This window comes from Dermochelys coriacea, chromosome 8 (genome assembly GCF_009764565.3).
Source record: "Dermochelys coriacea isolate rDerCor1 chromosome 8, rDerCor1.pri.v4, whole genome shotgun sequence".
Lineage (NCBI taxonomy): Eukaryota > Metazoa > Chordata > Testudines > Dermochelyidae > Dermochelys > Dermochelys coriacea.
This window is the reverse complement of record NC_050075.1, coordinates 71,036,642-71,062,485: the sequence shown is the minus strand read 5'-3', so window position 1 is coordinate 71,062,485 and position 25,844 is coordinate 71,036,642. Positions and strand designations below refer to the sequence as shown.

The 25,844-nt window shown below is 38.0% G+C and overlaps 1 protein-coding gene and 1 long non-coding RNA gene across 6 annotated transcripts in view; both read left to right on the top strand.

Annotated features, from left to right (window-relative positions):
* Nucleotides 1-19,694, top strand: part of SLC35A3 (solute carrier family 35 member A3) — a 30,384-nt gene extending 10,690 nt beyond the window's left edge. Inside the window, exons 1-8 of one of the 3 annotated variants that reach the window (XR_005294567.2) lie at nt 4,972-5,487; nt 6,620-6,774; nt 6,855-6,977; nt 7,642-7,813; nt 10,397-10,515; nt 14,091-14,224; nt 18,436-18,694; nt 19,658-19,694. Coding sequence is in view for 2 of the 3 variants with exons in the window: in XM_038414391.2 (XP_038270319.1) it covers nt 5,301-5,487; nt 6,620-6,774; nt 6,855-6,977; nt 7,642-7,813; nt 10,397-10,515; nt 14,091-14,224; nt 18,436-18,526 (981 nt within the window). In the remaining variant the exon portion in view is untranslated. Of the gene's footprint in view, nt 1-4,971; nt 5,488-6,619; nt 6,775-6,854; nt 6,978-7,641; nt 7,814-10,396; nt 10,516-13,531; nt 13,542-14,090; nt 14,225-18,423; nt 19,441-19,657 lie in introns of those variants that run through there. The other 2 variants (XM_043491073.1, XM_038414391.2) reach the window with 2 other exon arrangements.
* Nucleotides 19,695-20,381: 687 nt separating this feature from the next.
* On the top strand, nt 20,382-24,830 carry LOC122455565. Of its 3 annotated transcripts, XR_006273842.1 has the most exons (3): nt 20,382-20,579; nt 21,560-21,756; nt 23,528-24,418. It is a non-coding gene; the product is annotated as an uncharacterized LOC122455565 (long non-coding RNA). The 3 variants fall into 3 exon arrangements; XR_006273845.1 differs by lacking the exon at nt 23,528-24,418 and adding an exon at nt 24,560-24,830 and having other exon boundaries at nt 20,382-21,756; XR_006273844.1 differs by having other exon boundaries at nt 20,382-21,756.
* The last annotated feature ends 1,014 nt before the right edge of the window (nt 24,831-25,844 follow it).

Sequence of the window (25,844 nt, the reverse complement as noted above, 5' to 3'; positions counted from 1 at the left end):
CAATTTATCTTCTAATTTTTCCCCACCGAATACTTGTGTAACAATAAAAAACAGGTTTGCAGCGGGAGAGGGCTCTCAACTTTTTCAGCGTTTCAGAAAGAAATGCTGTGAGAGGTAGCAGAGCTGAACGCAGAGTATTGGCCTTCCTGCTAGACAGTGGGCCAAATGTTCATTCCTGTGGAAAGTGTAAGTAAATAAGCTTTGTTTTGGGGGTTTTCTGTGAGGATTAGGGTAGGACAGAATCTTATTCCTTCCTAAGTTGTATATCACCAGTGGAAGTGCTCACATTGCTACTGCAGCAACTGCCACAGCCTTTGCACTCTCCCTCCAGTTGAAGTTGGCAAGTCATGGAATTGCTGCTGATGCCCCAGCTTTCAAAATCCCTTGAGTGGTATGGTATGAGGAGTCATCACATAGCATTGTTCTGTGGCACGCAGGAGGGGCTAAATTCTCCTGTGCAGCATCTTTGCAACTGGGACTCAGTGGAACAGTGCTGGTTTTGCTGCTCTTGGAGCTTTCTGCAGATCTTCTACAGGAATTGCCTTTAGTGAGCAATGTGTAGCTCACCAAAACTGGATAGAGTAAACATAAAATACTTGATGAGGCCATACTACTTGGACATGAAGCTGCTGCTGAGTCCCTCCTTCCTAAAGGATGTTGGGGACCTTTTGAAGGGCCACTTCTGGGAAATTCTGTGGAGGATTCCAGCCTCCTGATGCTCCTGCAAAGGGAGCTGGGGGAGTGGGGCTACTGAGACCAGTGCAGCATATGGCAAAGGAAGAAAGATATGATTTTAACACTTGTTGATATCCTAGTGTAGATAATGTATTTTGTAGTTTTAGCATGTTAGTTGGTTGAGGTAAACCCTGGCGGGAGCCTGGTTTTCCCACAGCCAGCTAATGTATTAAAACTGCAAATTGCCTTGTGTATGCTAGGATGTTTACACAGGGTTAAAAACACACTTTTTTTTTCCTCATGAAGACAAAGTACCTATGCCAACAAATTGCTAGGTTTGATTAGCCACTCCCTCTGACTTAGGTGCTGCTGGCAGCCACTGCCACTTTAATGTCTTGCAGAGTGCTGAGCACTCCAGCCTAGCAAGTCACCTAAGCATATGCTTGACTCCAAGCATACGAGTAGTCCCACTGAAGCCAATGAAACGATTCAGATACTCAAAGTTCAGGACCCGTTTATGTGTTTCAGTGGATTTAAGTCCCAAGTTTGTACTAAGTTGTATAAGCTGATACGTTATCTCTCTGGAAAAGAATGAGGAAAGACGCAAAGCTAATAAACTTACTGGGGAGTTGCAAAGTTAAATGGGTGGGTGATTTGTTGGAATATGTAAGTTCATTTGTTACAGAATTCCTGGCATGTGACTATTCTGATATATAGCACCAGCCCTACACCCTAGAATTCAATGTGATTATTGTGTACAAGCCATGGTTGCTGAACACTAATGAGGCCACATTTCATGGAATCTATTCTGAATTCAACTCTTAACTCAGAGAGCAATCTTTTCTCTACATCACTGACCATACTTAGTTTATTTTGCATCATTTGTAAAACTCTGTGGCTTCTTCAGGGAATTATGAAATACAAATTTGACATTCTACTGCTACTACCTTTTTGAGGCACTTTATCCTGTTTAAAAATCTGCTTGGAAGCGGGGGAGAGAATTGGTTGAAAAAAAATGACCCAAGGATTTGAGATCAATTTTAAGGAGGCAAGCTTAAATCACACCATCTTAAAATTTCTGTTTTCCGAATCATGGCAGTTAATGAACAGAAGATTGTACTACAAAACAACATTTCTGTATGTATTTTTCACATTTGTCTAGTGTATGTTTGTTTGTTTTGTTTTAATGGAAAAGCTTTTGTGATGGTATTTGTGATGCTGAATATTAATTTGACAATCATCCTGGCTAAACCATTAGTGCTATTTTTAAATTACTTAATATATTGATGTGTTTCAATAAATGGAAATCTCAGAGCACTGTTCAAAACTCCAGCTGTAGGGATGACCTATATTTCAATATTCCATTGCTAGTTCACAGAATATAGAAGTTCACAATCAAAGGATTCTGCAAAGGTCTTTATTCTAATTTTATGAATTTATTTCAGAGGAATTTGGTTCAGAAGCATTTTGATTATGAGTTTTAAAAGTGTGTATTTTAGGAGAAACACATATTCTCTTTAACCGTCTAATGGTGATTGTGTAGCCAGATCCCCAACACTCCTTGTTAAAAGAAAGGATGGGCACGGTAGAAGGTAGGAGGAATTTTTTGCTGTGAATGAAAATTGGCAAAGTTCTCATATTAATATGCAAGATCACCTTTACCAAAAATCGAAGAAGAAAATATGGTGGCTTGGAATTCATACAATGTAATACAAAATTAATTTCATACAGTACTACTGGGTTTCAGCCCTAAGATCTGCTGGATTCAGAAGCAATCTAATACAACATGGACATACTGTAATCTCACACCTCTGAAAATAAAATGGGGCAATATTAGATCTCTCCTATCCTGGGAAAATTAGTTCCTCTGTTTCACTATCAGTGTAGCTTCACTATGCCAGCAAGTGAAGGCTGTAGTGTAGACAGGACTCAAGTGTTTGTCTACTGTATAGCCTCTACCATTGCTACCACAGGTGGAAAGTTATCCAAGTTTTTTTTGTGTAGACAGCCTAAGAATAATGTGCTTATCTCACAAACTCAAATACTGCCTTCTTCACCATTCCAGGTGTCAAAAAATCCAAGTGCAGAAAGCTTCAGCTTTACCTTAACATCTTCTCTAAAATAATAATTTCCAATGCATTGAAGATATAAAAACGGAGTAGCATAAAACTGATAATTTAATATCAAATTATGTAAATAAATGATATTGTAGTAACTATCATTCATTTTCATATTTAGTTAAATAATTCAGTTTTTGCATTTATCTAAAACTGCTAAAAATCTTCAGTCTGCTATACCTGATTGCCACAGCTTTAAGGTCAGACTTGCTGCAAAGAACATAGGGCCTTTATATTGCTCAATTCTGATTAATGATCAACCAGATAATTTTCAACGCCAGTAGTCCTGTATTACCTCTTACTTAAAAAGTTTTTCTACTTGATTTATTCCAGGACCAATGGGCTTTTACAAAAATGTATGCAGCCAGATACTACATGCTGAAAATAATCTTGCTGCCCAGAGAACAGAAATGCAGTTAATCTCCGTCTGTGGCTGAATGGTTACAAATCTTGTCAAATTTATGTTGTTTCCTTAAGTACCCACAGTTTATAGCCACTTTACATAGTTACCTTGAAAAAAACTTAAACTCTGAGATACCATATCTATATAAGACAGAATTATATGAATAATACAGCTGGATAATACGTATGAATAATATGAATAATACGTATGAATAATACGTTCTGTTGTTTTCTTTGTTGGGCCTGTCCTAGAGGCATGTAGGTAGGAATAGCGGTCAGTGAAACTACCTACATGCCTCTAGCTTTCATCCAGATCATACCACTCGATCCATTGTCTACAGCCAAGCGCTACGATATAACCGCAATTGCTCCAACCCCTCAGACAGAGACAAACGCCTACAAGATCTCTATCATGCATTCCTACAACTACAATACCCACCTGCTGAAGTGAAGAAACAGATTTACAGAGCCAGAAGAGTACCCAGAAGTCACCTACTACAGGACAGGCCCAACAAAGAAAACAACAGAACGCCACTAGCCATCACCTTCAGCCCCCAACTAAAACCTCTCCAACGCATCATCAAGGATCTACAACCTATCCTGAAGGACGACCCATCACTCTCACAGATCTTGGGAGACAGGCCAGTCCTTGCTTACAGACAGCCCCCCAATCTGAAGCAAATACTCACCAGCAACCACACACCACACAACAGAACCACTAACCCAGGAACCTATCCTTGCAACAAAGCCCGTTGCCAACTCTGTCCACATATCTATTCAGGGGATACCATCATAGGGCCTAATCTCATCAGCCACACTATCAGAGGCTCGTTCACCTGTGCATCTACCAATGTGATATATGCCATCATGTGCCAGCAATGCCCCTCTGCCATGTACATTGGCCAAACTGGACAGTCTCTACGTAAAAGAATGAATGGACACAAATCAGACGTCAAGAATTATAACATTCAAAAACCAGTTGGAGAACACTTCAATCTCTCTGGTCACTCGATCACAGATCTAAGAGTGGCTATACTTCAACAAAAAAGCTTCAAAAACAGACTCCAACGAGAGACTGCTGAATTGGAATTAATTTGCAAACTGGATACAATTAACTTAGGCTTGAATAGAGACTGGGAATGGATGAGTCATTACACAAAGTAAAACTATTTCTCCATGAAGAAAAGGAGTACTTGTGGCACCTTAGAGACTAACAAATTTATTAGAGCATAAGCTTTCGTGAGCTACAGCTCACTTCAGCTCACTTCATCGGATGCATCCGATGAAGTGAGCTGAAGTGAGCTGTAGCTCACGAAAGCTTATGCTCTAATAAATTTGTTAGTCTCTAAGGTGCCACAAGTACTCCTTTTCTTTTTGCGAATACAGACTAACACGGCTGCTACTCTGAAACCTATTTCCCCATGGTATTTCTCTCTCCCTCCCACCCCACCTCCCACTGTTCCTCTGATATTCTTGTTAACTGCTGGAATTAGCCTACCTTGCTTGTCACCATGAAAGGTTTTCCTCCTTTCCCCCCCTGCTGCTGGTGATGGCTTATCTTAAGTGATCACTCTCCTTACAGTGTGTATGATAAACCCATTGTTTCATGTTCTCTGTGTGTGTGTATATAAATCTCTCCTCTGTTTTTTCCACCAAATGCATCCGATGAAGTGAGCTGTAGCTCACGAAAGCTTATGCTCTAATAAATTTGTTAGTCTCTAAGGTGCCACAAGTACTCCTTTTCTTTTTGTGAATACAGACTAACACGGCTGCTACTCTGAAACCTGCATAGTAATAATAACTGAGTGAGAATCGAGAGCATTATTATAGCAGATGTTTCTTATGTAATAAGAATTATTCTTCCTAAGATTTGGTAGTATCACCATAGATTATTTTACTACATCCAGCCCCCAGGAAATGAATTCGTTCTTTACACCATTGTTTTCTGATTAGGGAATTGGATAGTCAAACTCTCTCTTAATTCCCTTCAGTGAATACCCTAGATACCCTTTAAAAATGCTAATTCACAGAGGAACTGTCTGTTTTTGGTTTTAACTTTTAATTTTTTTCTTTTTTATTCTGTTTCAGGAAAGTGAAAGTCAAGAAATGTCTACCAATTTAAAATACCTTTCCTTGGGGATCCTGGTCTTTCAGACCACTAGTTTAGTTTTGACTATGCGATATTCTCGGACATTGAAAGAGGAAGGACCTCGTTACTTATCCTCTACTGCAGTAGTTGTTGCTGAATTTTTGAAGATTATGGCCTGCATTTTATTGGTCTACAAAGATAGCAGTATGTTTCAGGTTTTAATCTAGAAGTAGCTTTCCTATATTTTATCAATTGTTGTATTTCGGTGACAGCTGCAAAAATAGGTGCTCGAATGCTGTGATGATAAGGAGCTATGCAAATACCAAGACAGAGAGAACAAAAGATTGCCCTTCCCACATCAAAATATGTGAAAAGAAGATCTAAAACCCCTTTCTATGAGAAAGTTAACCTAGAAGCAGGAAAGACCTCTGTTTGCACCTCATACCTAAGCACACAATATAATCTTTTGTACATTTTGTATAAATATATACTCAAGAGATTCCACTTGATGGGCCATGGTTGTAGGGTAAGAACTGTTGTCCTGGTAACAGGCCTGAACCTTCTGTTCACCCAGAAAGCATCTTTAGAGAAGAACAAGTAAGAGTAGGAGAAAGGGAAGGTACAAAGCTGTAAATGTGCTTGAAGCATAAGTGACAAGTGCATGAGCCACAGTGAGGTCATGAAAGGAGAGAAGCTGTTTCAGTATTATAGAAAAAAGCACAATATTTAAGATCAAAAGAACTCGCTGTATTTTCAAACTCACTTTAGTTCTCACATTGTATGTTTTATATGGCACAATCATTTTCCTCTTTCCAGAACCTCAATATCTTGTCCTTGGTTTTCAGCTCTCAAACAAAAATCTTCACATCTCGTTCAAGTGACATATCCATAAACACATAAGGGGTTTTCATAATCTCGGTATAAATTTAAACAAAAGATCGAGCTGCAAAATGAAGCGATGTTGAAGTTTCAAGTGGAAAGATTTCAACTTATTTGCTTTTTTTCTCTTTTTTTTTAGGAAGCCTTATTAAATTCTTAGTCACAGAAATTGTAATCAACATAGGATTTATGAACATTATTTTGGATAATTGTTTCAGCTTTAGTATTTTGGGCTAATGCAGACAGTTTACTATCATACAAAGTATCAGGAGTTTGCATACCTTGTAGAATCAATGTAAAAACCTGAGAAAGATCATACAGCATTTTGAGTTTTCCGAAGACAAAAGTTGTCGTAAAAAGTGTGTCGCAATCTAAAAAAGCTGTTACAATTTGTAGCCCTCCCATTTTTCCTGTCTCTTTTTTTAATCTTTATCTTTTTTATTATTTCTTTGAGTAGAGTGCAATTTACGGGCTCTGAACAGAGTGCTACATGATGAAATTGTTAACAAGCCTATGGAAACACTTAAACTTGCTATTCCATCAGGGATTTATACTCTCCAGAATAACTTGCTGTATGTAGCACTGTCAAATCTAGATGCAGCCACTTATCAGGTATTGTGTTTTTAGATTTTTCCATAATTGTACAGACAAAAGATGGGTTGTATAGTAATTACTTTATTTTCTCTTTTCAGGTCACATATCAATTAAAAATTCTTACTACAGCATTATTTTCTGTGTCCATGCTAAGTAAGAAATTAGGTGTATACCAGTGGTTATCGTTAGTGATTTTGATGACGGGAGTTGCATTTGTACAGGTAAATGTTAATAGCATGTGTCCAAGTTATTTGGGATTTCTTTTATTCTTTTTATTAAGGGACACAAGTATTTGAAAGTAGGTAATTGTATTGTGTCCCGAGAATTAACAGAGTCAAATACTACATTTCCAGGGTAGAATCATAGGATAGGAGAGTTTGCTGAGATGAATTAAAAATTTTTGTCTGCTCTGAAGTTTTTGAGTTACTTTTTTATTTTTTTAACCTCTTATAGTTCTTAAGAGACTTTTCAATATGCCTTTGCCTACAGCCTTGCATCATTTTTGTAAAATAATAAACATAATACACATGAACACTATATATAATATCTATCCTGCCATTCATAAAATATCTTGGGTGAAATCCTGGCCATGTTGAAACTAATAAGAGTTTTTCTGTTAATTTCAGTGAGCACAGAATTTCATCCCTTATTCAACAAGATAAAGGAAAAAATGTTAACGGTAGATTTGGCTGAAATTTTCAAAAATATGTGATAACAGAATACAAGACTTGGCAATAATACAATAAACCTTTCTGCATTTATCAGCAGTATAGACCATTGATAGAAAACAAACTTATATTCTATAAACATTAAAACTTAATTTTATGAAATAATTTGTATCATTTTTTTTTAAATGTACACACATTGTTTTGTTTTTACACTTAGTGGCCCTCAGATTCTCAATCAACAACAACTAAAGAGTTGTCAGCAGGATCTCAATTTGTTGGTCTTCTAGCAGTCCTTATAGCCTGCTTTTCAAGTGGATTTGCTGGGGTTTATTTTGAGAAAATTTTAAAAGAAACCAAACAGTCTGTCTGGATCAGAAACATCCAACTTGGTAAGTCCAGTTTTGGCCATTTAAAAAAGTGATATCGCATTCAAATGAACAGTGAACAAAATTCAGATGTACAGTAAAATAAGTATAATCATATTTTATCATGCTGTGGATAATCAAATTATTACATAAACATTTAGCAAGTTTATCTATTTTGCTGACAGGAATGCCAGGAGTTGCATCCTGCTCTAAACTCACTTATTGTATTTAACTTGCTAATTCAACAGTTGAAAGTCTGTTTACTTTGATTAAAAATGGAGACTAATGGGTTCTAGAAAACAGCTGGAATATAGCCAATTGAATTTGGACTGTGGAGCATTTCAGATAAGGGTATCCTATGTGACTTATTTGAAAGATGGTGTGATTGTCTTATAAAGTAATATGTGTCCAGTAATATGAATCCAACACTTTTCATAAATACTGAATTGATTTCAAAAGTATTGACACTATCTAATGAGGTTTTTATAGAATTTAGACATACAGTAGAACAAAATAAATGTTTAAAGCTATATTTTTGTAAGAATGTAAAAATAAACATAACTCCTATATCTGTGACTATAGGGATTATAGATTGACATTTTTAAAGACACAGTGAACTCCTTTATTAACCACATTTGTTCACATGGATGAACTATGATCCTAGCTCTCAGTGTTAGGATCATGATTCTACCACCTCACTATCCTCATCTACTGCATGCTCTATCTCTCTCACACCAGCCATCTCAAAAGTGGTTCTGAATCCCCTGGAAATGGCTTTTGAAGATGACAGGGACAATCCATTCTGAACTGGCTTCCGCTCCCTTTGAAACCAGTTTTCTCACGTGGGTGGAAAACAGCAGTACCTCTTCTTGTTCCCCTGCCTCCTAACTGGTCATGGAAGGAGACACCCTTCTTCTTCTAGTAGGCAGAGGATGGACATATAATCTCCATCTATTTTGCAACTCTACTCTAAGTATTTACATTTAAGTAAATGCCTCCAGCAGAATTTGAACTTTTATTTTTCCTTTGAGCTCTCCTCGTTGCAATGAATTGAACTAAAAATATTCATAATTTGACTAAACATAGAGAAGAGTGTTATAAGATTTGAATACGCTTTGAAAAGGTATTTTAATTTCGGGAACTGTATATATTCTTAATCTTTCAAGATGGAGGGAAAATTAATACACTTGTTTACTTATGGTTACTTACTATTGCATGTAATTGAACAGTCTTAATCTATTTTCTGGTTTCAGTTTTCCTGCTTAACAGGAAAACTGGATTCACTATACTTCTAACTGTCTACGCACGCACGGTCTGAATGCATTAGTTATGCTTACTGTCTCTTATGGTCCTACAGATTTGGTCTCACCCACCCTTTGCATGGCATAGAATTCGGGTGGAGGGTGAGAACTTGCACTGAATCTTGGGTTTTCAGATGTGGACCACAATCACAGTTCAAGTACTTTGTAGGGGAACGCTACAAGTTTATTTGAACCAGGCCAAGTCTAAAATTTAACTAAAACTCTGGAGTCATCCTCATTGAAAGGATCTAACAGCAGTGCACACATTTGAAATGATTACAAAGTAAATATTCATAACTATGTTGAAAAGTGATGATTCTTTGATAAATTGTTCTTCAGATTTTTTTCTACAATGCAGAAAGGAATCTACAAATACAGACAAGTTTATCAGTTTTGATGTTGTCCCTGTCCCCTCTTGCACCCTCCCCCCTCAATGTTCCATTACTTGGTATATGAGAACAATTACATTCTCAAAACAGGGTTTTAAAATGACTGCATGGGGTAATGATACATTGAGCTACGAGTTTAAATTTGAGGTTTATAATAGTGAAAGGCATGTCAGCTTTTTCAGAAAAATATTTAAAATTTTCAGTTATTTTAACTTAAGATGATGCAATAGTTTGAATAATGTCTTTCATTATGTTAAATGTTTAGAAAGTTTTTAAGTTTTCTATTCAGAAATTAAAGAAATATTAGTCACAATTTCCTTTTTAAATATTTTTCTAAAATTTGTATAATACAGGATCACGATCTAACAGATTTTTCCCCCCCATAATTTATTTCTGTGAAGTAATGCTCTAACACTTCCAGTTCCAGTACAAACACAACATTCAGGAGAAATTCTGTAACAACAAATGCGTTTACGAAATAGAACTTTTAAAAAAACCATAAGGAAACAGATTTTAAGCTTCTTACAGGTTCATTATAAACTGCAAATAATTTTTAAAATAAAAAAATCTTTTGAGAGTATCTTTTTTAAAAATTATATCCATACACTGGAGTTATCTGCAGGCTTACATGTAACGCAACAAGGGCCAAGAATACATCGGTCTTATAATTGAAATGATCAAAATCTGTTATAAGAGGAAAAACTATTTAAAAAAAAAAAAAGTTCCTGTCAGATCCATTGGTTGGGTTTAAACATGGTTATTATATTGCAAACCAAGGCCTGATCTTGAAACTTGATTTATGTGGGCAGACCCTAGTAGTCATGCAGATCGAGTTATAGGAGTGGACACCCTCCCTCTTCCTCCCCCCCCCTTTTTTTTTTCATTTCAAGCTTTCAGGTCTGTCTTTTATCTTTTAGGATTTTTTGGTAGCATATTTGGATTGATGGGTGTGTACATATATGATGGAGAACTTCTGTCAAAGAATGGATTTTTTCAAGGATATAACAAACTTACCTGGATAGTTGTAGTTCTACAGGTAATGTATCTAAACCCATATGCTTACATAAAAGGCACTTGGAACCTATTTCCCCATAAATGCTTGGGGAAATTACACTGGTAGTTCCCATTAATGCTAATAGGAATTTTGCAAGTAAATGTCCCTTGCATTAGTGGCAAAATAAACCTCTAAATAGAGAAACTGCAAATTATTAGCAATCCAAGCATTGAGTTTTATCAAACATTCTGCACAATAAAATTGTATAACAAAATTGATTTTGTAATATTAAAAACAGATTAATAAAGAAAATAAAACTTACCAGCTGTTACACAGCCCACCCTCATAACCATCTTTATGAGCCAAAAATGTAGTACACCCACTCCCTAGTAATGTCCTCTTTGTAGTATGATCTCTGTTCTACAGAAGGAGTTCTGTTGTCAATTGCTTTCATCTTCCATATCTACAATAGCATAAAAATACCTAATGCCTTTTATACATAGCTAAAAACTTTTTAAGAAATGTGTGCAAAGATCTTGAATAGATGTTACCACTGAAATCATCAATTACATATCACAGTTTCAGGTAAAAGCACCTTTAATTCCTGTCTGTGGTCTTCTGAAGGAATGCCTGCTCAGGTCTCAGGACTTTAGCCTTCAGCTGTCTTCTGATCAGGAGTCTGCACCCCCACTCTCTTCTGACCAGGATTTTAGGCTGCAGCTGCCTGTAGTTGCATTATGTTTCTCTGCAAGCATGTCTGACCAGTGTCTAGCTCTTGCTCTCTGCTTTCTCTATGTGGTTAGTGTTCTTACTAGTGGTAAGTTACCACACAGCTCTTTCAAAGCAGAGCACATTTAATCTAGGATAAAAAACATTAAGAGAAAATGTATAGAACAAAAACAGGATCCCAAGCACTTGACCAATAGCTCCCCATCAGTCCTGTGGAGACCCTAACAGACTCCAGTCGTTAATTGCAATCCTTCAACATAGTTGGGCCCTCCCTTGTACAAAAGGTCATGTCCTTTTGCCCAATCAAAAAGAAAATCTTTGAGTCTGTTTACACTCAGCTTTTATACCCCAGAGGCCTTTTATCTCCAAGCCTCCGGAAAAAACAGGTAAAACCAGTCATTGCCCCTTCCTCTTCAGGCAGTCCAAGCCTCAAGGGGCTGGGAATCTGCATAGCCAGCTTTGGAATTTTACAGTGATCGCCCCCTAGTGATTCCAGAATAAGAACATAAGAATAGCCAGACTGGGTCAGACCAAAGGTCCATCAAGCCCAGTATCCTGTCCTCTGACAGTGGCCAATGGCAGGTGCCCCAAAGGGAATGAACAGACAGATTATCATCAAGTGATCCATGCCCTGTCACCCAATCCCAGCTTCTGGCAAACAGAGGCTAGGGACAGCATTCCTGTCCATGGACAATCTTCTATGAATCTATCTAGCTCTCTTTTGAACCCCATTATAGTATTGGCCTTCCCAACACCCTCTGGCAAGGAGTTCCACAGTTGACAGTGCATTGCATGGAAAAAATACTTTCTTGAGTTTGTTTTTAGACCTGCTACCTATTAATTTCATTTGGTAGCCTCTTGTTCTTGTATTATGAGAAGAAGTAAATAACACTTCCTTATTTACTTTCTCTATACCACTCATGATTTTATAGACCTCTAGCATATCCCCCCTTAGTCACCTCTTTTCCAAGCTGAAAAGTCCCAGTCTTATTAATCTCTCCTCATACTGAAGCCGTTTTATACCCATAGTCATTTTTGCTGCCCTTTTCTGAACCTTTTCCAATTCCAATATATCTTTTTTGAGATGGGGTGACCACTTCTTCACACAGTATTCAAGGTGTGGGGAATGGATTTATATAGAGGCAATATGATATTTTCTGTCTTATTATCTATCATTTTCTTGATGATTCCCAACATTGCTTGCTTTTTTGACTGCCGCTGCATATTGAGTGGATGATTTCAGAGAACTATCCACAATGACTCCAAGATCTCTTTCTTGAGTAGTAACAGCTAATTTAGACCCCATCACTGTATATGTGTAGTTAGGATTATGTTTTTCAATGTGCATTACTTTGCATTTATCAACATTAAATTTCATGTGCCATTTTGTTGCCCAATCACCCAGTTTTGTGACATCCTTTTGTAGCTCTTCGCAGGCTGCCTGGGACTTAACTACCTTGAGTAGTTTTGTATCATCTGCAAATTTTGCCACCTCACTGTTTACCCCTTTTTCCAGATAGTTTATGAATATGTTAAATAGGACTGGGTCCAGTACAGATCCCTGGGGGACACCACTATTTACCTCTCTCCGTTCTGAAAACTGACCATTTATTCCTACCCTTTGTTTCCTATCTTTTAACCAGTTACCAATACATGAGAGAATCTTCCGTCTTATCCCATGACTGCTTATTTTGCTTAAGTGCTTAAGATTCTTTAGTGAAGGACCTTATCAAAGGCTTTCTGAAAATCTAAATACACTATATCCACTGGATCTCCTTTGTCTGCATGCTTGTTGACTCCCTCAGATAATTCTAGTAGATTGGTGAGGCATAGGTTTTCCTTTACAAAAACCATGTTGACTATTTCTCAAGAAATTATGTTCATTTATGTGTCTGACAATTTTGTTCTTTATGATAGTTTCAACCAATTTGCCTGGTAGTGAAGTGAGGCTTACTGGCCTGTAGTTGCCAAGGTCACCTCTGGAGCCCTTTTTAAAAATTGGCATCACATTAGCTATCCTCCAGTCATTTGATACAGAAGCTGATTTAAATGATAGGTTACAGACTACAGTTAGTAGTTCTGCAGTTTCACATTTGAGTTCCTTCAGAACTCTTGGGTGAATACTATCAGGTCCTGGAGACTTATTACTGTTTAGTTTGTCAATTTGTTCCAAAACCTCCTCTAATGACAACTCAATTTGGGACAGTTCCTCAGATCTGTCACCCAAAAAGAATGGCTGAGGTTTGGGAATCTCCCTCACAACTTCAACAGTGAAGACCGATGCAAAGAATTCATTTAGTTTCTCTGCAATGGCCTTATCGTCTTTGAGTGCTCCTTTAGCATCTCGATCATTTAGTAGCCCCACTGGTTGTTTAGCAGGCTTTCTGCTTCTGATGTATTTAAAAAAATTTTTGCTATTACTTTTGGAGTCTTTGGCTAGCTGTTCTTCAAATTATTTTTTGGTCTTTCTAATTATACTTTTACACTTCATTTGCGAGAATTTATACTCTTTTCTATTTTCCTCATTAGGATTTATCTTCCACTTTTTAAAGGATGCCTTTTTGCCTCTCACTTCTTCTTTTACATTGTTGTTTAACCACAGTGAATTCAAAGGAAGCCTCATCCTATGAGTTAGGAACATACAAATACATATAGCATGTATTGATACAAAGGTCTATAAATATTCCACTGGCTCATATCTTCTTGCCCATCTCATTATAATGGTCTTTGAAATGTTCATGTTTTCAGGGCCTGGCTCAAACACACTGATTAACATTTCATAACTTTAAATACAATAGTCTGAAGATATGCCTGTGTTTGCCATATCTGTCATTTAAAAAAAATCTAAAATATGTACTAATCTTAAGTGTGTTTCAAACTTTTTGCAGGCACTGGGGGGCCTTGTGATTGCTGCCGTTATAAAATATGCAGACAATATTTTAAAAGGATTTGCAACATCTTTGTCAATTATATTGTCAACATTGATCTCCTATTTCTGGCTGCAAGATTTTGTCCCAACCAGGTGAGAGTTATTGTCCATGCATACTTGAATATAAAAGTTGCTGAAAAATTAGGTACTTAGTGAGTATTGGTATATATAGAAGAATGGTTGAAATTATTTTTGAAGGGATTAGATGGATTCCTGAACTAAAATACAGATTTAAAGATTCCGAACTTCATTTAATAATGTGATAGTTCATTAAATTTTGCTTAAGTATTGTAGTATAGGTGGCAAAATTATGTTTTCTCTCAGAGTTCTCCAACCAGAGCTCAGGAAGTGATGTAGAAATGAACTTCCTGCTGCTATTTTTCTCAAAGCATTCTGCCTTGCTCTCTTCCCCTTCCCAACCCATGTGCTTTTTAGCTTGCTCTTTTCCTTCCTCTCTCTTCCCTGTTTGCCACCCCCGTTGTTTCAGCTTCCCCAAAACTTTGTTTAAGCATGAGGTTTCTCTCTGCCTGTTCCCCATCTCCTCTTCTCTTCCCCCCCCCCCATGTTTTTAGTTTGTCCTTTCTTTATCAGACTTTGACTCCCTCAGGGAACAGATGGCCAGGATCCCCTGGGGGACTAACATGAAAGGGAAGGGAGTCCAGGAGAGCTGGCTGTATTTCAAGGAATCCCTGTTGAGGTTACAGGGACAAACCATCCCGATGAGTCGAAAGAATAGTAAATATGGCAGGCGACCAGCTTGGCTTAATGGTGAAATCCTAGCGGATCTTAAACATAAAAAAGAAGCTTACAAGAAGTGGAAGGTTGGACATATGACCAGGGAAGAGTATAAAAATATTGCTCGGGCATGTAGGAAAGATATCAGGAGGGCCAAATCGCACCTGGAGCTGCAGCTAGCAAGAGATGTCAAGAGTAACAAGAAGGGTTTCTTCAGGTATGTTGGCAACAAGAAGAAAGCCAAGGAAAGTGTGGGCCCCTTACTGAATGAGGGAGGCAAGCTAGTGACAGAGGATGTGGAAAAAGCTAATGTACTCAATGCTTTTTTTGCCTCTGTTTTCACTAACAAGGTCAGCTCCCAGACTGCTGTGCTGGGCAACACAAAACGGGGAAGAGATGGCCAGCCCTCTGTAGAGATAGAGGTGGTTAGGGACTATTTAGAAAAGCTGGACGTGCACAAGTCCATGGGGCCGGACGAATTGCATCCGAGAGTGCTGAAGGAATTGGCGGCTGTGATTGCAGAGCCCTTGGCCATTATCTTTGAAAACTCGTGGCGAACGGGGGAAGTCCCGGATGACTGGAAAAAGGCTAATGTAGTGCCCATCTTTAAAAAAGGGAAGAAGGAGGATCCTGGGAACTACAGGCCGGTCAGCCTCACCTCAGTCCCTGGAAAAATCATGGAGCAGGTCCTCAAAGAATCAATCCTGAAGCACTTAGAGGAGAGGAAAGTGATCAGGAACAGTCAGCATGGATTCACCAAGGGAAGGTCATGCCTGACTAATCTAATCGCCTTTTATGATGAGATTACTGGTTCTGTGGATGAAGGGAAAGCAGTGGATGTATTGTTTCTTGACTTTAGCAAAGCTTTTGACACGGTCTCCCACAGCATTCTTGTCAGCAAGTTAAGGAAGTATGGGCTGGATGAATGCACTATAAGGTGGGTAGAAAGCTGGCTAGATTGTCGGGCTCAACGGGTAGTGATCAATGGCTCCATGTCTAGTTGGCAGCCGGTGTCTAGTGGAGTGCCCCAGGGGTCGGTCCTGGGGCCCGTTTTGTTCAATATCTTCATAAATGATCTGGAGGATGGTGTGGATTGCACTCTCAGCAAATTTGCGGATGATACTAAACTGGGAGGAGTGGTAGATACGCTGGAGGGGAGGGATAGGATACAGAAGGACCTAGACAAATTGGAGGATTGGGCCAAAAGAAATCTAATGAGGTTCAATAAGGATAAATGCAGGGTCCTGCACTTAGGATGGAAGAATCCAATGCACCGCTACAGACTAGGGACCGAATGGCTCGGCAGCAGTTCTGCGGAAAAGGACCTAGGGGTGACAGTGGACGAGAAGCTGGATATGAGTCAGCAGTGTGCCCTTGTTGCCAAGAAGGCCAATGGCATTTTGGGATGTATAAGTAGGGGCATAGCGAGCAGATCGAGGGACGTGATCGTTCCCCTCTATTCGACACTGGTGAGGCCTCATCTGGAGTACTGTGTCCAGTTTTGGGCCCCACACTACAGGAAGGATGTGGATAAATTGGAAAGAGTACAGCGAAGGGCAACAAAAATGATTAGGGGTCTAGAGCACATGACTTATGAGGAGAGGCTGAGGGAGCTGGGATTGTTTAGTCTGCAGAAGAGAAGAATGAGGGGGGATTTGATAGCTGCTTTCAACTACCTGAAAGGGGGTTTCAAAGAGGATGGCTCTAGACTGTTCTCAATGGTAGCAGATGACAGAACGAGGAGTAATGGTCTCAAGTTGCAATGGGGGAGGTTTAGATTGGATATTAGGAAAAACTTTTTCACTAAGAGGGTGGTGAAACACTGGAATGCGTTACCTAGGGAGGTGGTAGAATCTCCTTCCTTAGAGGTTTTTAAGGTCAGGCTTGACAAAGCCCTGGCTGGGATGATTTAACTGGGACTTGGTCCTGCTTTGAGCAGGGGGTTGGACTAGATGACCTTCTGGGGTCCCTTCCAACCCTGATATTCTATGATTCTATGATTCTATGATTCTATCTGGTTCTATTTTCATGTTTGTTTTTCTCTTTAGCTGGTTCTACCCTACCAGCTCCTCAGTTTTTACCTTATCCCTCCAAAGTTTGTCCTTTCCCCATTTTACACTTTTATTTCTACTACTCACTGTTCTCCAGGGCCTGGGACTTCTCTGTACTTAGTAGCCTATATGCACTGCAGCACCAATGTCCAAACTGTGCTCCCCAATGGCAGTTCTTCATTCTCCCGGGTTCTTCAGACTGACTGCTGTTGCTTCTCCATGCTCGGTGTCACTTTTGTTCCCCGTTAGAGCAGCATACCAATCCCCAAGATTGCCACAACAGTATTACTTGTCCTCCCCCCTCCATTGGCTATATCTCATGTTCCCTGGGATATGATGAGTGATGATTTTTTAATAACAATACCTAGCTCTTACAGAGTGCTTTACAAAGGAGGTGTAGGTACCATTATCCCCATTTTACAGATGGGGAAACTGGAACATGGGAGGGTGAAATGATTTACCCAAAGCCAGTGGCAGAGCCAGGAATATAATCCAGGTCTCCTGAGTTTCTTTTTGTTGACTGATATTTTTTTTTCTTTCCAAAGTACGTAAAGTATGTAAAGTACATAATTGTGTATGCCTATAAGCAAGCTAAATAAATTAGTAGCCGGACAATAATGGAGTACACCACTATAATTTGGAGTACACTTCCAAAATACTACATAATATGTTCAGAAAACTCTAATTATCAAAATTTTACACATCTCCAAGGTAATGTTTTTAAAATATTTATATACTATCTTTGAGCTTAGATACTGCATTTCAAACGTGTCTCTATCTAGAAATTTGTAAAATCTCCCTATAGTATTTGAGTACCAGTAGTTCATAAAAAAGATGCTTGTCTGTATGTGTATGTAATATAAAATATATAGTCTGTATGTTTACATAAACACCCTATTACAAAAGTTAAACCCTATCTACCCAATAACCAGTTGAAATGCAACGACGACGATCTGGTTGCTGCTCATCTGATATGATTTGGCACATTGTCTCTCATAACAGGGTTTAAAATAAACATATCCTAGCCTAGGTGTCTTCTTAATACAGAAAAACTTTAACACTGTTTGACACATTGTACATAGGACTGGCAGAACTATGTTAAAACATGGTTGGAAAGCAAACAAATATAACTACTGTGGTTAGTTTTTCATGCTTATGTATTGTAGATGGGGAGACAAAAGGGACTAAGAATATGCAGCTAGATTGATTATCCTTTGGCAATTGCTTCCTGAAAAGACAATCCTGTTTTAATCTTTGGAGTACTTCAGTGAACTATCATGTTTTTGACTTCACTGTTGATAGGTTCAGGCTTCTTAGTTCCTTTCCATCTCTCCCTATTCTCACGTTTAAGAATAATAAATGAGTAAGTTGCCAGTTCATTACAAATTGAAGGAACATATTTCCCCCCACTAGAAATAATGTAGAGAATGAATGTCATTTCTCCTGACCAGATAATATAAATACAATTGTACTGACTGAAAAAAGTTACTTTTTTTCCCTCCTCCCTATTCCATTCAGTGTCTTTTTCTTTGGAGCCATTCTTGTGATAGCAGCTACATTCCTATATGGTTATGATCCAAAACCTGCAGGAAATCCTATCAAGGCATAGCAGATTTCATTATCAGCCTGTTTCTCAAGACTCTGCATTAGGGACCTCAACAAGAATTCCGTATGAAAGATTTCATCATGCACTGGAAGGAAAGGATCAATACACTGAATCTGAGCAAGAACATGTTAATGGTTTTGGAGAACCAAAGGGTTAAAGACAGAAAATAATGTATGTAAAGCTGATGAAAAAAATTAAAGGGGAAAGCCTAATGCAAGTTGCTAATAAAAACTTGAAAGGAACAAAATGTTTCCAAGTAACTACAATTAGGAATGTTTACAGCTTGAACTTGAGGTTATATTAGATGATTTTACTGTTTTGATTGTTGCAGAAATGTATTCTATGCACTCTTTGCAAGAGCACATGACAATATTTGTCAGACTGTATCTGTTTTTGCAAATTGATTATATTTAATGTTAGTAAATGTGTTTTTAACTGTTTGTCTATAGAGATGAAATTGAATATAATGGATCTGATTAGGGGTTCCTTATTAAAGCTGTGAAAACTGTGATTGAAAGACATTTTCACACATATCCAAGATTTTTATATTTATGGATGGCTGATTTTAATAAACAGAAATCTGAATTCTGTTGCTTAACTATATAAAGTTATTACAAGGTCAAGGTTCTGACTTAAATCTGTAAAAGAGAGAAATTCAGAATTAGGGCTAAACATTCCAACTTTAACTAAGGTGATCACTAGTATTATAAGCCATCTAATAACTCTGCATGAACACACACCATAGGTTCCAGCAATAACCCGGCACAATGGCATTGGTGTTAAAGATGGAGTGCTTGCTTGGGTAACATTCATTCCTTTATCCCTATTGGTATAAATCAACTTCTTAGTATTACATTAAAGTAGCTTTTATGGTTTGTTTCCTTTGGAAATGTTTTTTAAAATTGTGATTTTAAAAACAAACAAACAAACACCTTAACAAATAAATGTTTTAAATTGTTATCTTTTACAGCTTGTTTTGGATCAGTTATGGTATATAATGTATATACCATAATGTACCATATTACAAAGGTTTTTTTAAATGGGTGTTAACACATAAGAACTCCTCCAAGGCTGTTTTAGCAAGCCATTATATACAAATGTACTGAGAGATTTTTTTGTTTTGTTTTGTTTCAGGAGTCACTGAGCCAATAAACCAAATGGGTCTTCTGGAGCTATTCAGTCTAGTGTTAGAATTTCTTAATTAGAAAAAATGCTGATTATAGTAAACAAGAAAATAATGGGGAAAAATTGTGTAACAGATAAATAAAAACATATATTATTCTTTTTTACCTAAAAATACCAAAAGCAATTAGACCATGTTATGGACAAATCTCTTGCTAAATTATTTACGTATACCTGTTTGTTCCATTCATACTGTTCCCTTCTCTTCCCCCCTGTCCCCCCACTCCCCAAGGCTTAAAAATAAATTGTTTTCATAAGACCTTTTATGACAAGTATTAATGTGGAGTGAATTCTTATCTAAATATTACACTTGTGAAAGTATACATTTTTAATAGAAATGTTGACAGTCCCTTACTTGTAGCATCACAGATAACAAAAATCAAAGTATTTAGTGTCACACCTGTACGGGTCAGCAGAAATTAAAATTGTTGTTATGACAGAGTTTTAAAAAATGTTTACCAAAGTATTGCAACCAGTTTTCCAAAATGTTTTAGTGATGGACTAATAGAGAATTCCACAGAAAATGCTGCAAAATGCCATGAGATTTTAAAGTAAACTATTAATAATGGAGAGGGCAAAAATCATTCTTATTTCTAGCAGGTAAGAATAATGCTTTTTTCTAGGTAATGATATGGATTAATCGACTTTAATCGAACTTTTGTGTTTACTACTAAGGAAATAGAATAGAGGACTCCCAAAATGTATGCAAGTGGTTGAACTAGAGATACTATCGGCTCTAAGATCTATGGATAATTGTTATGCTCTCTGATCTCCAGATCAAGGAATATCAGACCTTCAAGACCTATTTTATAAGTTGTCACAAAGTGATTTACAAACTGGATCACTTCACTCACCACAGAAATGCACTGCTGAGGTAAAGTGTTGTAACTAAGAGTGCACAGCAATACTTACATAGCAGTTTAGGACAGGAAGTGAAGGATGCCTTGTCTTCTTGAAACTACATAAGGAATTTATATAGTTGGAATACAATTACCTGAATTGGAACTTGGCCAGGACCATAATATCCTCAATTTCATGAGATTTATAGCAGTGGTAATTAGCAGATGACTTCTATTGGCTATTCCATTGAGAAACTTCTTTCAATTTGAAGAAAAGCAAGGGAAAGTGTATCGGTGGACGAAGTGGAGTCAAAAGGCACTGCGTTGTCAGACCATAGACAGTGATTGGCAGGGTCTGCTATAAGAAATCCAGTCTTGCTCTTTCACCCAGGGCTGGACCAATATCACAACAAGCATCAAGCTTAAAGGGAAGAACAGACACATAGGATACTGTGAATAAAATAGGGCACCTCCAGGCTTTGGAAAACATCTCTCTGCTGCATTAAGGGGCATATCCCGTTCCTGAGATACATGGAACCAATGTGGTTGCTGTGGAAAGGAATAGGGCAGGATTTGAAGAGGCTACACAGGTTGTCTGCATCTTGTATGTGAAGCAATGCTGTGTGGAGGGCACAGTTACACTTGCTCACAGGAATAGTTTCAGAGCCAGGTAGGATGACATGCAACTGTGGATCGACTGGCCATCCATTCCTATGGAGAAAGTACAGGAATTGCAGAACCATGGCCATTGTAGAGCATTCAGAAGCCTGAAAAGTAGCATTGACATGGTGTGCTTTACACATATCCCAAAGCTAATTTTTAGCACACAGACTAGCTTTCCAGGTCTAAGAAAGACTTTCTGACCCATCTTTTCATTCTTTAGAATAGTCAATTAATTAATTTAGTTTGTATATTTAGGTAGCTTAGTACCAAGCTTTTATTTTAATATTTATAAAGTTATAGCATGGTATTTATTTACAACAACATGAACGTGTGATTATTTGTTTCTTGAAAGGCACACATTATGGAATTACCAGTATGTTATTTAATACTGTATTTGGAAATCACCTGAGGACCTCTAGAATGTTCAGCAACAGTAAACTGTCAGGCCAGCTAGAACAAAAGAAAAGCATCATAGCTTGAAACTACTGATATATGGAATTATCCTGCAAGTGAAATAAACCAGCAACTCAGTGGTGAGAAAAACATGAGGTAAAAAAAAAAAAAATTTCTTCACAAATTGATATAATCTATCCAGAAATGCCCAATAAAATGTTGTATCACACAATTCAAATAAGTTTGCTTGTAGCTTTATTAAACTTACTTGTTTTGGACAAAGTACAACACAGTTGCTCTGTCAGCAAGAATTTTGAAACTTGTGAGTAGATCGTTAGATTGGTGGTCTAGTTCTTAATTATATAAAATAACTTGTTTCCTGTGACTTTTACCTTTCTTTTCATGAAGTGGATCTTGTGTTTTGGCATTATACTTACTTTTCAGTTACTTAGACCAGTGGTTCACAACCAGGGGTACATGTACACCTGGGGCTACGCAGAGGCCTTCCAGGGGCTACATCAACTCACCTAGGTATTTGCCTAGTTTTACAACAGGCTATATTAAAAGCACTAGTGAAGTCAGTACAAACTGAAATTTCATACAATCACTTATTTAAACTCCTCTGTATACTATACACTGAAATGCAAGTATAATATTTATATTCCATGATAAAAATGAGAAAGTAAGCAATTTTTCAGTAATAGTTTGCTGTGACATGTTTGCATTTTTACGTTTGATTTTGTAAGCAGGTACTTTTCAAGTCAGGTAAAACGTGGGGTACACAAGGCAGACTCACTCCTGAAAGGAGTACAGTAGTCTGGAAAGGCTGAGAGCCACTGACTTAGACATCCTTTCTTTGGTCTGGGGAACATGTAATTGTTTGGGGACTTTTAACTTATTTTCATGAATATAATTTAGAAGAATGTAATTGGTTTGCTTTTTTTGTTCAACTGTTTTTCAATTGATAAATCAATCTTGGCATTTGTTATGCCACTGGTTCTCAAGCTTTAGCAACCCGAGAACCCCCATTTTGATTTAAAATTTGTCACGGACCTCTGGCTTGGCTTCTAATTTTCCCTGGGGGTGCTTAACCTCTGTTCAGCCCCCAGCCCTCCACCATTGCACCTCTTCCACCATAGCCCCAGCCCCACCCCACCTCTTCTTGCTCCTGCTCCTCCCCAGTCCCCGCTCCTCCACCTCCTGCCCAGTGCCTCCTGCATGCCACAGAACAGCAGGAGGGAGGGGGTGCTGGGAGGGAACAGAAGAGTTGATCAGCGGAACCGGTGACCCCAGACATGACTCACGGACCCCCTGGAGTACTCTCATGAACCCAGTTTGAGAACTACTCTTATGCTATTCATGTATTGCTTATTTATCAAGACTTTTAATATTATTTCCTGATCAGCCATTCATGTTCTAATCCCTTGTAGTAAGATTTTTCCCTGATTAGTCACTGTCTCCAACATTGATCATGATTAATTTTGCTTTTGTATTACTGATATTATTTCCAAGCTAACATTATTGAGAAAGGGGTTATAATATTCCTTTTTCCTCCCCTCCTAATCTAGATATTTTCCTGTAATAATGGTAAATATAACATTACAAATCAAACTGCTTGTGTTACAGAAAAGTTAATGTAAAATAAGTGTCTGTGGCACTCAGTTATTGTGTGAAGATCCAAGGAGTGATCCTAGACCTTTGTTTAACTGTCCTCCCCATTTGTAATGTTAATTTTTTTTCTATAGTAAGTCAATCCAGAACTAAGGAATTCCACTCTTCCCAGGTGAACACATTGTGTGTATTCATGCATACGTTAGTGCCTGAGAATCAAGACGTTGGTGGGAAAGATATAGAGAGAAATAAAGCAAAATACACGGGTTCATACTGGATGACCTAAATGATCTCTTCTGACCCTTCGCTTTTTCAGTCAAATTCTTTCCTTCAATGAATTCACAGTTCCTATTAAAATCAGCGGTAGCCACAAACCAAATTCTGCTCTTGTGCAATGTGATGCCCATTCCTCAATGAGTGCTCCAGGTACGCATCCAAGGGCAGAATTTCTCCATCATGGTATATGACAGTGATAGTATTTAAAGGAAAAGGTGCAAAAAGCGTAGGCCTTGTACCTGCCTGTCACATTCAAATACTAACCTATGTGTGAAAGGCTTTTCAGAGCTGATTACTATTCCAAATGCCTGAGCCAGCCAGTCCTCCAAGCTGTGTAATTCAATGCAGTGGGAATCCTAGCAGATAAACAGGCAAAGTTCTCTGTCACTGTGACATATCATGACCCAAAAGCTGGTTTTGAGCATAGCCTAGAGAATCCTACTACTGATTCAGAAGCACCATTTTTGGTTTGCCCATTGAGGAATCTACCCTCTCCCCTAGGGCCCCTGCTCTTTGGAGATGGCTATAATTGTGAAGGGAGAGAGGGAGAGTGTGATGCCGGAGGCTAGAGCCAGGGCTGCTCATTGAATCAGCTTGAAGGGGATGTAGATGTAACCAGCCATCCCCAATCCCCTGGAGACTAAGTGCCACAACTCTACTTTCATAAGGAGCTAGCAAGAGACCCCAGTTCACCTCTTGACTCAGGTAGCTGCTAGCACAACATGATCTTTGCTCCCAAGCTGCCAAACTGATGCTATTTTTAAAACATTCCCATACAGATTAATTTCAAATAAAGCAGTTCAAGTGCAGCATCTTAAGGAAAACTTTCAAATAACAACAGCAGCATATAATTTCCACATCCCTTTCATCCTAAAATGTGCAAGTAGATTATTGCGGCTTAGGTTAAACTCAAAAGTCCTCTCTCCAAGTGCCAGAAAGAAAGGGCTTTTCTCTTTTACACATTAGACTACATTGAAAACTGTTGTATTTTTGCTCTTTCACTCTATTCTTTCCCATGTATTCTGGTTATTTTACCACTCTCTCCCACACCACCTCTTTATTTCTTTTCCAGATCATTAAAGTCTTTACTGCAAGTTTCTATGCTTAGAAAAAGCATTTGTTGTGTATGCTCAGGGGACTTGGATAAGGCTGTTTGTACTGAATGGATGGTGGAAGACTGACATGCACATGATAAATAAGAAACTAAGGGACAAATCCTTGATCCATGGATGTATAAACAGGGTGAGAGAGGTGAATTTACCTCTGTGTGCAGCATTGATGAGACCAGTACAGAATACAGCATCCAGTTCTGTGGTCCACATTTTGAAAAGGATGTTGATAAATGGAAAAGGTGCAGAAAAGAGCCACAAAAATTACTCAAGAGCTGAAGAATATTCCTTACAGTGAGAAACTTAAAGAGCACAATCTGTTTAGCTCACCAAAGGGAAAACTGAGAGGTGACTTGATTACTGTGTATCAGTCCCTTCACAGGGAGAAAATATGAGGTACTAAAGGGCTCCTTAAACTAATGGAGGAAGGCATAACAAAAACCAGTGGCTGTAAGCTGAAGCCAGACCAATTCAAATCACATCAGGACTAGAGGCATTTCTGGAAGACATTCTTTAGTTGAACATAAGTTACCAGGCTCAGCACAGGGGTAACTAGGTGAAATTCTACAGCCTATGTTATACAAGAGGTTAGACTAGTTGATCTAATGCTTTCTTCTAGCCTTAAAATCTCTTAAAAGTCTTGCTTTGCAGGTGTGGACAGCCCTTAGTAATGGACGTATAGTTCTGGCACACAAGGCCCAAAGCAGGAGTTTGATGCATGCTTGGTTATGACTCTGTATCTCTATAGTAGGAAGAGATCTGCAATTATAATGAAGTATGACCTTTGAATAAGATAGTAGGGAAAAAATTTTGTATTGTAACTTCATTGAATTTTACTCAAAAGATTAAAAAATAACAGAGTTCAGAAGAGCTAAATCAAAATGATTATCAAGAATTAGGATTAAATGAAAAGAAAAGATGTAATATCAGTATTTTAGTGTTAAACAAAAGGATTAGAAGGAAATTATGTGATTTTTATCAGTTTTATTAGAACAAATGTTAAAGAACCAAGCCCTCAATCCCGCACAAAAAAACCCCCAATGAAACAAAAACAAACTAAAACTTTCATTGCTTACTTTTGTTGCAGTGAGAGACTCAGTAACAAAATGGCAGATGAAATTCAACATTGGTAAGTGCAAAGTAATTCCCGTTGGAAAAAATAATCCTGACTACACATATAATGATGCGTTCTAAATTAGCTGTTACAACTCAAGGAAGAAGAAAAGGAGTACTTGTGGCACCTTAGAG